The 14106-nt window shown below is 48.9% G+C and overlaps 1 protein-coding gene across 7 annotated transcripts in view; it reads left to right on the top strand.

Annotated features, from left to right (window-relative positions):
* CASZ1 (castor zinc finger 1) overlaps positions 1-13255 on the top strand; it is a 262171-nt gene extending 248916 nt beyond the window's left edge. For 6 of the 7 annotated variants that reach the window (XM_008167238.4, XM_008167240.4, XM_008167239.4 and 3 more), the window contains 5 exons: positions 377-548; positions 4172-4320; positions 4801-5035; positions 6771-7070; positions 11748-13255. In XM_008167238.4, the coding sequence (XP_008165460.2) occupies positions 377-548; positions 4172-4320; positions 4801-5035; positions 6771-7070; positions 11748-13003 (2112 nt within the window). In that variant the 3' untranslated portion in view covers positions 13004-13255. The remainder of the gene's footprint in view (positions 1-376; positions 549-4171; positions 4321-4800; positions 5036-6770; positions 7071-11747) is intronic. The other variant, XM_008167241.4, reaches the window with a different exon arrangement.
* The last annotated feature ends 851 nt before the right edge of the window (positions 13256-14106 follow it).

Raw genomic sequence — 14106 nt, 5'->3', positions numbered from 1 at the left:
AATATAGGCAGTTTGTGTTTGTTCAGAGCGGGGGGTGTGGGAAGGTGTTGATTTTGGACCATTTCTAGTGTAAACGCCAGGTAAAGCAAGGAAATTGTCTGGGTAGGAGAGGAAATGAAACAAGGGAAAAGGCTGCCGGTTAGTGGAATAGGGAAATGGTGGAAGTCCTACGATTTGAAAATAAATGGCCAGATGAAGAGCAAATGTACTGTGCCCCTTGAAGAACGGACAGTGTGTGACATGGAACTGGAGGCCTTGCCCACCTGTGACATTAACAACTCCGTGACCTTCAGAGAGAAAGCAAGTTACAGCAGGCAACTGAGAGCACGGTTGCTGGATAAGTCTAAAACAACCTGTCTCATTGGTTCCTCTACAGCACTGTGAATTCAGGATGCGGGGACATTACCATTGTCTTCGGCCTGGCTGCTACTTTGTGACCAACATCACCACCAAACTGCCCTGGCATGTGAAGAAACATGAGAAGGCAGAGCGAAGAGCAGCCAATGGTTTCAAGTACTTCACCAAACGGGAAGAGTGCGGCAGGCTAGGTAAACTCACCCTATTCATCCTGTAACCAAGCCATGAGATATAGTGCCTGACAGCTCAGGCTGATAGCATACTCAGTCTCTGGGTCGCTTTCTCAGTCTCTGGGTCGCTTTCTCAATCTAAGGGTGTAGCCATTCTCCCGCTACAATAGCAACTCCAGTCATTATAAACCTTCCTTTGACAATATTTTTCATATTCTCTCTGGGCAGAGGCACCAGTAGTTTAGCTTACGGGACCATTTGACCCTATCGCATCTTTGAAGAATGGAAGTGAAATTTTCCCTCAATGTTTATAGTTGTAGTACTTCTACATCCACTATCAATGATGTATTTTAGATCATATGACCCTGTCTTGGCCAACTTGGGGTGGGGTAGCCCAAATAGGTATAAAAATGACCCACTTGGGCTTCTCCATCCCCAAATGGCCACCTGTAGTCTGTTCACTCCTGTGAGTTTATTTGTAGTACATTTATATGATCCTGAACGTGAGTGGGCCTTAAAGCACTTGACACAGAGATTGTTTAAATAAGAATTATCATCCCCATTTTACAGGTGCACAGAGGTTGATTTTTCCACAATCATTTTGTAAATTTCAATAGCAAAATCAGGAACAGAACCAGTGATCTTGTCTCCCAGGCCCCAGCTCTAACCATTACAGGACACTGCCTTCTAGAGCCAGGAACAGAAGCCAGGCGTAATGGCACCCAGACCCTATCTAAACCGTAGACCGCACTGCTTCACTATAGCTGACACACAAACTGACAGATGCCAAAGATACAAAGAGTTAAAGGGAGACACAGCAGCCCCCACACTCTGCACATGGCGGGGCACAACCCCTAACTTCTCCTCTAAGGTTCCTAAATATTGGAGTATATGAGATCCATTTCTGCCCTGGCTGGACAGGCTCCAGCTTGTATCCCCAGTGTTCTAATCAGGGGCAAGGGTCCTGTGAGCTTAGATGCTATGGCCATCTCCATCCTGGCAGGAGAGGGCTGGAAGGCCTCTTCATTCCTGCTCAAAGAAGGCAGCCTGTAGTCCTAGTGGAAAATGCCTTGTCCCTTTCTTCCGGATGGAATGACCAGGCCTCTGGAGGAGCAACTTCCCCCTTTCTGATTGTTTGAGGCCTTTTCTCGCACCATGTGCCCTGCTGAACTTGCTGCGTGTTTTGGGCTAGAGTGGGCTGGACTGAGACTGTTTTCAGTCTGGGAGCAAGCAGAGAATGGTGGGAAATGTTTCTGTTTTGATGACTGCTTCTCCCTCCTGTGAGAAGGAATTGTCACACTTCCCAATAGCTATTTTGCCTGATTCCAAGCAGTTTAAGATGAAACTCTTTGATGTGCATTGCCAGGACTGCCTCTCAAAAGCCAAAGGATAAATATTCCACCCCCATGGCCTCTGCAGTAGCTTCTTTCAGTGCCAGCCTTCCACTGGAGTGTCAGCTCATCAAAATATCTGATACAAGGCACTGTGCTGGGCGCCTTGGTTTGCCCGCTAGCTCGATTCGTCAGGTAGCACCAAAGCATCCAGCAAAAAGCAGGGGAAACAATTACCCCAAAGAGAGAGGCAGAGTGAGTCCCCACAAAGAGTGCCCAGGAACCACAGTCCAGCCCACTCGAGTAAGAGAATTCCTCACAGACAGTGCCCCAGAGCCTCCACCACACTGCATGGGACTCACACGCCCATTACTCATTTTTGGCTTAAGGAAACCAGCCTGCCCTATCAGCCCTGGGGGGAGGTTTGGCCTCAGCAGCTCCAGCAGGGTAGCTCAGCCTCTCTGTCCTTTCCTACTGCTGCCTGGACACAGCTTACTTCAGAAGCAGTCAATTATTTTATGTCAAGGGATATAATAAAAGAATAACAACAATGAGTAAATTAAAAAGATTTTGGGGTCTATTGAAAAGCATCTGGTGGTCCAGATTTGGCCTGCGGTCCCCCTATTGACTACCCCTGTACTCTGTTGAGAAGCAGGAGAGGAGTCGTCAATGGCCAAAAAATACAAACCCGTGACAGCCAAAACAAAAATGCTCCCCTTCAGCTTTTAATTCATAAAAAATGTATGCTGAGCGATAAGTCGTCCATGGTAACCAAGGCAACAGGTGTCAACACACCGAGGCTGGTCCTTACCTGGGTCTCGGTTTACAAATGTCAGGAGATTGAGCAGTTGCTGTTATTTACTCAACTTTTGGTGTTTCAGGTGATAGCCGGGGCTAGACAAAGCGGGGCGATGATATATGAAACTCAGCCTGCCCCGCTGCCCTAGCAACGGGCAAGTCTTCACCTGCCCTTTGCTGATACTGTTTCAGTCCCGCCAGCACTGTTTGTTCTTCATCCCAAAGAACAGCACAACATGATAGGGAGGGCAGATGAGGTGGGGTGTGGAGGGAGGAGGGGCAGAATATCTAAACAAACACAAACTTGGCATACACATAAAGCACCATCTCCGCCTTAAAGACAAGGCGAATGATTCAGGAGCTGTTTGGCAATGGCATGTCTACTGTGTGTGTGGGCACTGTGGGGATGCACGTACATGTAGGTATGTCTTTCCATGTGAGTGTCTGTGTATGTCTCCATACAGGCGTGTGTCTGTCAATTTGGGCAGCTAGATGTGTTCCTGCATCTGTATGCAAGTGTGTGAGTGCAAGTGTGTCTTGTTGTGTGTGTTTGTGTGTACAGCAAGTGCCTATGTTGAGTTTTGTGAGTGTGTTTTCATCAGATGTGCGGCTGTAGGTCTCTGTCAGTGCGTATACATGCCTATGGTTTTACTGCAGCAAGCTATACTTCAGCTATAGGACATGGTCTGGGGATTGTCTGGTAATCAGTCACACAGATTCGTTGTAATTTGCGTGAGGCAGAATCCAGCATTTTCCCATAAAGAAAACACTAGTGGGGCTGTTTGGAAAAAAAATGGATTCTGCTTGTCTGGCTGGAGGCAGGTCCAGCCTGTGAGAATCCATGTAAGCTGTTTCCATTACTCTCAGCCGGGTACCAGCCCCTAGGTCACCAAACCAGGAGTAGAAACAAACGCTTCCTGGCTTCTCCACATTTGGCCTTGGAACATGCACTGGTCAGAGCTGGAACGTTGGGGATGGGATGGAGGAGCCTCATGGCCCAGGGTGTTAAAGGGGCTATCATTCTGCTTCCAGAGCACACAGATCAAAAGGAGCTGGCTGTTTCCAACATGGAACAATCCCGGATATTATTCTTTCTTTCAACTTCAATTGTAAGCTCCTTGGGACAGGGCCTGTCTTTTTGTTGTGTTTGTACACCATCTAGCACAACAGGGTCCTGGTCTAGGATTGGGATCTCTAGGTGCTGGCATAATGCAAATAATCAACATTAATAATACATTTCCCCCTTGTTCCCTCTGTCACAAGAGGGATGGGGGTGGTACTCTGTGGCGTAGGCCCATTTCCTGTGTCTAAATCAATCACATCCTTTCTCCCCATTACTCAGCTTGGGAAGGATTTAATTTTGGGTCTGGGGCTGTCATTGAAGAATCCACAGAGCACTCCAGACCATCAGGATTCAATACAGCAGCAGTCTGGTGCTACCTCCAGTGTGTGCTGATACAACCCTGTCTCTTGCTATTTTAACGTATCAGATTTGTATTGGTTTTGTGGCTGCAGGTTGCAAGTATAACCAGGTGAACAGCCATTTCCACTGCATTCGAGAGGGCTGCCAGTTTTCCTTCCTGCTCAAGCACCAAATGACATCCCATGCCAGGAAGCACATGAGGAGGATGCTGGGGAAAAACTTTGACCGAGTTCCCACGCAGGTGAATCCACTGGTTATTTAAGCAGCAGATACATATGTAGTGATGCACCTTTGATTGCTCACTGCAGAACGGCACTGGGCTGAGTGCTGCTGGGTACCCTCCCAGCGGCGCTAGAGCCAAGACTCACACGCCTAATCTCTGAATGCTCCACCTAACCAGGGCAGGAGTGCTAAACGTCACACCCCAACCTCTAAGGATAGTAGGATACACACGTTAGGGCACCGGTGCCAATGTACACACTCCCATCTGAATGTATGAGAATCCACACCCCAGGGTACTGGTGCCAAGATTACCATTCCCAGCCTCTGACTGAGGTAGGATTCACTCTCATGGCCTCAGTGCCACAGGATCCACTTGCCAACATATTCCAACTATCCCTGAAGAACAATGTCAGAGAAAACTAAATGTGTAAACAGATTGCTTTGGTCTTGACATCTCACTTTTGGTGTGAAAAGTCCCTGTCTTAATTTCTTGCTGCAGGTTATTGGCCACACTTCAAGAAATGAAAATCTCCCCCATGTTGGCAGCATGGCACCCAGCCCAGCTTCATCAGGAACCCCAGCTTCCTTTCAGGGACCCCAAAGCATGATGGACACTGAAACAGATGAGTACATGGATTACACTGGCTGTAGCCCTGGAGGCATCTCCTCTGAATCCTCCAATATGGACCGCAGCTGCTCCAGCACTCCAGTGGGCAACGAAAGCACATCAGCAGGTAAGGGGCAGCAGGGGAGAAATAGTTTTGCAGGTCTCTGCTGCCAAGAGCCCATAACTCACAACCAGAGGCCAAGGAGAAACTGCGCCTTTTGACACACTGTGTCAGCCCCTGGCTCAGCAGAATATCACCTTACGCTAGCCTAGCCCCCCCACATCATTCACAGGGAGGGAGCCATCTCCACATCGTTCTGGGCTGTCCCTTAACTCCTGACAATCCCTTCTTTTTCTCCGTCTGAAGAGGTTTTTGTCCTATCTTTCGGAGCTGGACCTTTTTGAATAATTGAACTGCTCAATATCTGTACCAGAGCCATTGAGTCATTAGGGCTGTAAAGTTAATTTCCCTTGCTGTTCTGCTCCTTGCCTTCCCCCAGTATCTTTTGGGTTTCTCTGTGCCACAGCTAGAAGCCAGAGGTTTCCCTGCACTCCTAATGCTCAATAAACTGGACAACAGAGACCCTCTGGCTTCACTCTTTCAGGAAGTGATGTGTAAGTAAATGAGAACCTCTGCCATCACTTTCTCAGGAAGTGACCTATAAAAGCAGTCCACTGAGCTCCTCTCCCCTTACGAGTTGTGATGCAGAAAAGAAAACCTCTAATGTCACTACCTCCTTATCAGAGCAATGCACAGAGGAGACCCCCTGGTGTCATGTCCTCTTTTAGGAAGGGATGCATAAAGCAAACTCTAACATCCCTTCCTGTCTTGAGGATTGAGATCTGACCATGCCTAACTTCCATAAATTATGGGATTCTCTCTTCAGCAGGCAGATACAGAACTCATCTCTAATACCCCGTAGCAGTGGGTAAGGCTCCCTTAATTGTCCTTACCTCTGGCTGCCTGTTAGTATTCCAGGAAAGCCTTCTGTGAAGTCTCCCCAGGGCAGCTTGTTTCTGAGTCTCTTTATAACATTTATTGTCTCTTGGGACCTAAGTTTCAGACTTATTTTTTTTCCCTACTTTCCCTTCCAACACTGATTAAATGAAAGGTCAGGTGACAACTTGAGCCCAGCATTTCCCTGCTGAGGGGGTTCAGTTCAGACCTCTGGGCTGGGGTGGATGTTCATCTCCGTTACTTTTAAACAGCAGTAGGAAATTAGAGTAATGAATGATTCCCACTGACACTGGGTGGGGACAAGACTAACGAAGATGTCCTGACCTCTCACATCACACGGGGCACTAACACAACCTCTGCACGCTACCCTGACACAAACATTCCATGATAACGACAGCTGCACATAGTGCTAAACCTCCTCCAGAGGGTTTGGAGGGACAGCAGCTCCCAGGATTCTCTGTTAACTAACCGCACCATCGGAGCCATCAGTCACACCTCCCGGAGAACAACCCACTGACTAATAACCATGTTATGCGTGAATCCGAAAGCCTCTGGGATAATACCCTGCAACAGAGTCCTCTCAGCAGCAGGCTGGTGCACGCTGGCGCCACGTGGATGAACGGACAGACTAAGCAGGGCAGGAATTTCTTTTTGGAAGCCAGGTGGCTCCACCCCCTGCAATTGAGGCCACTCCTTGTTTTCTGCAGTGACCACCATTCCTCCTGCTGCTGCTGTCAATCACGCATCTTCCATCTCCTCTCTGTTACAGTTCTGTTTCGTACGTGTGTGAATGTATTTTCCATTTTCATCATATTGCTTCCACTCTTGGGTTCTCATTTCGGTTCTTTTGTTTTTCCTTTTTGTTTTGTTTTTTCTGCTATTTTTTTCTCTCCACATTCTCCAGGCTGCCTGGTTCCTCCTCCTCCTCCTACTGCTGCCGCTGCCGATGACGCTACCCACAATGCACCACAACCTCCACCGCCTCCTCTGCCTCCATCTTTCTCACAAGCCTTGCTCAGGTCTCCTCTCCCCTCCCTCCCCTACCTCTTCTCTCCATCTTGTCTCTCATACTCTCTGCTCAGTGCCACTCTTGGATCCAGCAGGGGCATTGTCATGCCTGCCACCAGCACACCTGCTTTCTCGCCCATCATTGCCACTCCAACTCCAGTAAAAAGTGACGTTCCCCTAGTTCAGGATGCAGCAGGTAATTGTTATATGCTTTATCTCTGAGTCACAGCTCCCCATGCCCATAGTCTCTTCCCACCCCTTGAGCTCTGTTAAGTTATAAATGGAAAAGACATCACTGTCTCTAACTCTGTCCAAGGGCTCCCCAATACACACATACACCCTCCCTTCCACTGCTGGGATAATAACGTCATGCTGTAAACATGCCCAAGGAAGGTATCTGAAAGCACAGTAAATCGCTGTGAAAAATTCACATGACCAGAAGCAATTCCTCATCATTCCCAACCCAATTCCAACAGCAACATTTGTAATTAAACCTGCCATTTTTGAGCCGCCCCCTCTTCCTCCTCCTGTTAGAGAATTCTTTCCTGGGTGCTGGCTGGTGAGTCTTGCCCACATGCTCAGGGTTTAGCTGATCGCCATATTTGGGGTCGGGAAAGGATTTTCCTCCAGGGCAGATTGGCAGAAGCCCTAGAGGTTTTGCACCTTCCTCTGCAGCGTGGGGCACGGGTCACTTGCTGTAGGATTCTCTGCACCTTGAGGTCTTTAAACCACGTTTTGAGGACTTCAATAACTCAGACATACATCAGGGGTTTGTTACAGGAGTGGGTGGGTGAGATTCTGTGGCCTGGGTTGTGCAGGAGGTCAGACTAGATGATCATAATGGTCCCTTCTGACCTTAAAGTCTATGAATCTATGAGGTGGCCAAAACACAACATGTTGACCATATCGCAAAACAGGACTTGGAGACTGGTTTAGAGCTCTTTGGCCAACCAGTCTCATAGCTCCCAGCCCTTGCTACACATCACTACAGGCCATTCCCATGTGCACCATGAGCTTGGGACTGGCTTTCTCCATCCCATGTTTTGGGGTCTCATGGACATACGTGATGCCTCTGACATGATGCATCTCAGTGATCTCTGTTGCACCCACAGTTATTTACATCCACCAATTACAGCTGCAGAAAGTAAGGCTGGTTTTCAAACACCTCCGGCCCTCAGTGTTTCCTACATGACAGAGCTCAGGGACATCACAGATGGGGGAGTTTTATACCAGCTGGGAATGGCTTTTCGGGGCTTGCCCAATTTTGCCCTCTTTTCCCAGCCTGCCTCCTTCTCAGTTAATTGGAAGCATATTTGTGCTAGCACAGTATGTTTTTAAAAAGACCCAACAGCTCAGAAACTTGAGCTATCCTCTGCCAGCCAGGCACAATGTAAGCATGCAGAGGTGTGAAACTCCCAAACAGTGGTCATTGCCCTGCCCAGAGCTTCATGGGGATTTTGACTGCTTAAGTGGGATTTAAATTATGCCTTCACGTGTGGTGGCCCTCCGCAGAGGGGTGAATTTCACCCCAACAGCGGGAGTGTGGTCCAATAGACAGACAATCACAAAACTGAACTCTTTTGACAGGCAAATTACATCCCCTTTCTGTCTCAGTTTCGTCATCTGTAAAATGAGGATAATGATACTTTTTAAAGTATTCTGACACTGATAGGTGAAAAGTACTGTATAAAATCATCATCCCCTGCTGACAGGACAGGCGGACTATAAGCTACTTACAGTTGAGAGCTGCTTCGGCCTAAATTTGTTGAGGCATGTTTGCCTCTAATTAGTTATTAGGGAATGAGCACAGTCTAGTGGTCAGAGCAGGAGACATGGAATCAGGACCGCTGGGTTCTTCTCCACCTTCACACACCCTACCCAAGGAAGTTGAACTAGGCTAATTAAATAAGTGATTTTAAATAGCCTTAGTTAAACTGGTGCAAAAGGCTGAGTGGAGACTGAGTTTAAGATGAGCTGAAATAAACCTGGCTAACCAAACTGATTCAAAATTGTCATAAGATAAACCAAAACAAGCCACTCTCACATCAAAGTATGTGTCCATACTGGCAGGGGGATACTGCACTGGTTTAACTAAACACGCATTTCAGTGAGGACAAGGCATCAGTGTCCTTGGGCAAGTCATTTAACCTCTCTGTGCCTCACCTAGCTCATCAGTATTATGGGTATAATGATACTTACCTACCTCTTAGAGACAGTGGGAGGCTCAATTAGTTACTCTGTATACAGTGCTATGAAAATATAGTGTTGTTCATGTGCTAGGGGTTATTCAGTAATGGACCCACCTCTTTAAAACCATTAGTGTTTTAATACTTCTTTGTAATATAGACACATGGGGCCGCATTCTCTGCTCACTTACACTGGCTTTACCCCAATGGAACTCCATGACTTCTATGTTGCTGTGTTATTTATTGTTTGTTTTACAGCAGCAGCTAGAGCCCTCAAAGGAGATCGAGTTCCCATTATGCTAGGGGCTGTAAACACCCAGCAAGAGATGGTTCCTGCCCAAAGGGTTTGCACTCGAAATAGAGAAAGAGGGTGAGAGAAAGGGACACCAGCAGAAGAGCTGGGAACTGAGGCAGAGAGATTACATGGTTTGCCCATGATCACACAGTGAATCTGACAGAGCCAGGAATTGAACCAGGTCTTTCAAATTGCCATCCAGTGCCTGAACCCCAAACTATGGAATTACTCCTGGTTTATCGCAGTGTAAATAAGCTCTAGAATCAGGCCCAGTAACTAGACTCTTGCAGCCTTTTTCTTCCTCTCCAAAATAGGAGTGCAGCAAGGAACTGGCCTGGAGATCAGTGTCCTGTACCAGCCTGCAGAGCGCTCCTGCACCTTGCCACCTATAAGCACAGATTTGTGTTTGAAAAGAGTGTGTGCTTTGGGGGACCTGGACCCTACTGGGATAGGGATTCTGTAACCTTGAAGTCACTGGTTTGAATCTGGTTGAGCTTAATAGTGATGGAGAGTTCTATCTCTGGCGGCTGTTTAGAGGTGCAGATTAAATCCGTGTAAGGGGGCTTAGCCCAGTTCCTAGTGACCATTACTAAGACAGCCATCACCGTGAATTGTCTCCTTTGTTGCCAGTGTCACCAGAGACACCATGCAAACTGAATGGGCATGTGAGACTTCTGTCCTCTGCCTCGCTCTCCTAGGCGTGGGCTCACTCCAGAGGGATGTTGGCATTGCGCTCTGGGGGGAGTTTGGCCTACTGCTGTCCATGCCGTCCCTGCTTTGTGGAGAGTTTGAACTCTTCTATCTCCAAGGTTTTCAGTCTGGTGCTGTTCCTCGGCATTCAGTGTTGCTCACCATTTTGGAGACTCTATTTGTTAAGCACCATCTTAGTTTCAAGGGGCATCATTTGAGGCCCACCCATGGCTGACATGGTAAACCAGCATCCACCACCGTGTGTACATGCTTACAGTCAGAAAAAGAACTTTACAGCATTCAAACAAATGATTGAGTGCGTCTTCAGACTCCTAGAGCAGGATGCAAACTGCTTTGGTGCTGGGACCCAGACACTCTTGACACAGACCATGCCTCTTTTCAACAGGATGGCAGCCCCACATGCAGCTCAGGAAGGCCCATTTTAGTTGGAAACTAATTTCCAGTGAAATTCATCATTTTGCACCGGGTGAGAGAGTCTTCTTGCCTCCCCAAGCCCTGCTCTGAGTACATTGGATCTGGAGCTGGGTTTTTCATCTTCCTCTGCAGCATGGGGCACGGGTCACTGCCAGGTGCAAATGGTGGATTCTCTGTAACTTGAAGTCTTTAAACCATGATTGGAGGACGTCAGTAACTCAGCCAAAGGCTAGGGGTCTATTACAGGAGGGGGTGGGTGAAGTTCTGTGGCCCGTGATGTGCAGGAGGTCAGAATAGATCATGACTGTAAAGTCTCTGACCTGAGGAATAACCAGTGGGCAGAAGAGGAAGGAAATGTGGATGTAAAGTGGTCAAATTCTTAGTATCAGGTTCAGTCCTCTGGGACTCCGGCACTTATCTCCAAGGATGGGAAACTGACATTGGTCCCTTAGTGGCAAGTGGGCTGATTGTTGAGGCTCAAGGAAAGACTTTAAAAGTGGGATTTTTCTCTTGGAGCCCAATGGATAGTCATTTGAGAATTACCCCTCCTGAACATCTGTTTGTGTGCGCTCATCAGTGTAATATTTAGGCTCATTACAATGAGGTATGTTACACTATTCTGGCCAAAGTGCATCCTGCTTCTAAAAATCCCCCCTTGCAGTTTTAATTAGATGTGGCTAGTCTTCTCCACTTCCTGTCCTAAATAGCTATAAAGTGTTGCTGTGCCCTATTAAACAGCAATCAGGGAGAAGGACACTGTGTATAGTTTATAAAGCACTCAGGGATTGTTTGGGGTGAAAGGAGCAATGAAAGTGCCGCATTCTGTGGGCTGGGATGAGCTTACTCCTGGGGAAGGAGGACAAAGTGACAGGATAGGCTGGGAGATTTTTGACCCTGACAAGCAGCAGCAGCTGATGCTTGGACATTATCATGTCTACAAGAGTGGCAACTCTAAGGATTTCCTGGTGCCCAGCAACACAAATAGCGTGGGGGTAGAGTGTGTCAGGAAATCAAGTTCACTACTGCCATAATATTGAATGAGCACTAATCGGCACACCTTCCCCAGCCCCTGTGCAGGATACAAGGCTGGTCAGGAGACTTACTGGGTGGGGGGCTGCTTCCCCTGCAGCATCATGCATTTGCCATGGGTCGTAGGTAGAATATGGGGTATGATCCAACCTGGCAAGTACCATGCTGGTTACAGGAGGTGATAGGAGTTCCTGCTGCCCCTCTATGAGTAATGCCACTCTCCTCTTCCTGTCCCCAGGGAACACCATCACCATGCCAACTGCCTCGGGGGCCAAAAAGCGCTTCTGGATCATCGAGGATATGTCTCCATTTGGCAAGCGCCGCAAGACAGCCTCCTCGCGCAAGATGCTGGATGAGGGGATGATGCTGGAGGGTTTCCGGCGCTACGATCTCTATGAGGACTGCAAGGACACCAACTGCCAGTTCTCCCTCAAGGTCACCCACTACCACTGCACCCGGGAGAACTGTGGCTACAAGTTCTGCGGCCGCACCCACATGTACAAGCACGCCCAGCACCACGACCGCGTCGACAACCTGGTGCTGGATGACTTCAAGCGCTTCAAGTCCTCATTGAGCTGCAACTTCCCCGACTGCCAGTTCTCTGGCAACAGCACGCACTTCCACTGCCTGCGCTGTGGCTTCCGCTGCACCGACAGCACCAAGGTGACCGCCCACCGCAAGCACCACGGCAAGCAGGACGTCATCAGTGCTGCCGGCTTCTGCCAGTTCAGCTCCAGTGTGGACTGCGAGGTGCCCGACTGCAAGTACAAACTCAAGTGCTCCCACTTCCACTGCACCTACCCCGGCTGCAAACACACTGTGGTGGGCATGTCACAGATGGACTCACACAAGCGTAAGCATGAGAAACAGGAGCGGGGGGAGCTGCCAGCCATCTCTCCTGGCCCCGAGGGCCTCCATCACTCCACCCTGGAGTACGACGTCCAGAACTCTTCCGTCAACCTGGACAGCTCCCTCAACCTCAGCACTGATGCCAACAGCTCCCTCTTCTTCCTGCAGAACGCAGCTGGCGTGGGCCTCAATGACTCCTTGGACCTCAGCAAGAAGCTACCGGAGGCTGCTGCTGGCCCATCACCCAGCAGAGCAGGGACAAGCCCTCATGAGAGTGGGGTGATGGTATCCAACTCCGGCGATGTGGAGGATGAAGACGACTCATCCCAAGATGAGGACGAGGAGGAGGAGGAGATAAACGAGGAAGAGGATGACGACGATGAGGATGACGATGATGACGACGACGACGAAGACGAGGAGGAAGACCTGAATACAGACTCTGAAGAGTCACTCCCCGACCCTGAAGGCTTGGCCACTAAAGAGGATGGGGAAACAGGGGAGGCCTCTACTTCCATAGACCACGGCGATGCTTCCAGGCCTCTGGGCGAGCCAAACCCAGACCTCACGTCAGCCCCCACCCCTGCTCTGGACCCCACCCTTGCCCTGACCCCAACCCACACCCTCGCACCGGCAGCTTCTCCTTAACCTTAGAGACAGCAGCAGGTTTGGTTTTGCTCTTAAATGAAATTACTAAGAGGACCCCTTATGAGGAGAGAACAAAGCACCGTGACGGTAAGCGACAAAACGAACTCAACACCGCACGCACGAGGCCCCACGGGCCAGACATGGTCGCATGGGGCCAGCGCACCATCACTTCATTCTGCGATGACAGAAGATAGGGCAGGACGCAGAGACATAAAACCCTTCTAGATGAACACTAGCTCTGAGGGTGACATCTGCTCTCCTTTCCTCCCCTCATTGTGGGGCGTGTGCCCAGTCTCGGGACCCCTTCTTTTGGGGTGGGCTTTTCCCCCTTCTTTTATTTCTGGATTTTATTTTTCCATGTTTTTAGTTGTATGATACTAATAATAATCTCCACTCCTCGGAAGGGGGGTGCGGGGATGACAGGTGATGAATTTTAGAATTATGTGGGTTTTTTTAAGTGCGTGTAAGGAACTGGTGGCACAAAGGCAACTAGCTAAGCCTTTACCGGGGGGGGGCGGGGGGGGGGGGGAGTGTCTTTTTCTTTTTTCCAGCATTAAATAAATGGGAGAGACTGATGCACCAGACAGCAAGGGTGGGAGGGGGTATTTATTGTCTTACAAACGAGGAAGCATTAATGAATCAGCGGGGCTGGGAATGGAACACTTCTCTGTTCTTCCAGATCCTCTTTATTATTATTAATAATAATAATTTTTTAAATGCTATTTATATTGTTAAGCTTCCCTTTGTCTAGAACTGTCGGAACAGCTGTAGGTCACCTCCCCCAGCTCCTGCTGATCTCCTGGTAGTGATCTAGCTGCAGTCATAGGAGGGAAGGTCGCCATCGCCATATGGTGGTTAAAGGGTCTGTCACTCACACTGGAGGACTGGGGTTTAACCCCTGCTCCCATCCCCAGGTGCTACTCCTCTTTCTCTAGGTTTAGGCTCTTTCTTTTTGGTGCTTCAGAGACAGCACCCCTTTCTCAGGCAGGCTGTGAATGGAGGCAGGTGCAGAAGGAGAGATTAGCATCCTTTGCCTTGGTGCAGCTGGAGGGAAAGAGCAATGCCACCCCAGCAATGCCTTGCTAAATGCTACTTGCCCTCTG

Source organism: Chrysemys picta, chromosome 21, assembly GCF_011386835.1.
Source record: "Chrysemys picta bellii isolate R12L10 chromosome 21, ASM1138683v2, whole genome shotgun sequence".
NCBI lineage: Eukaryota > Metazoa > Chordata > Testudines > Emydidae > Chrysemys > Chrysemys picta.
The sequence above is the reverse complement of the archived record's forward strand: the minus strand, read 5'-3'. Positions and strand labels throughout refer to the sequence as shown.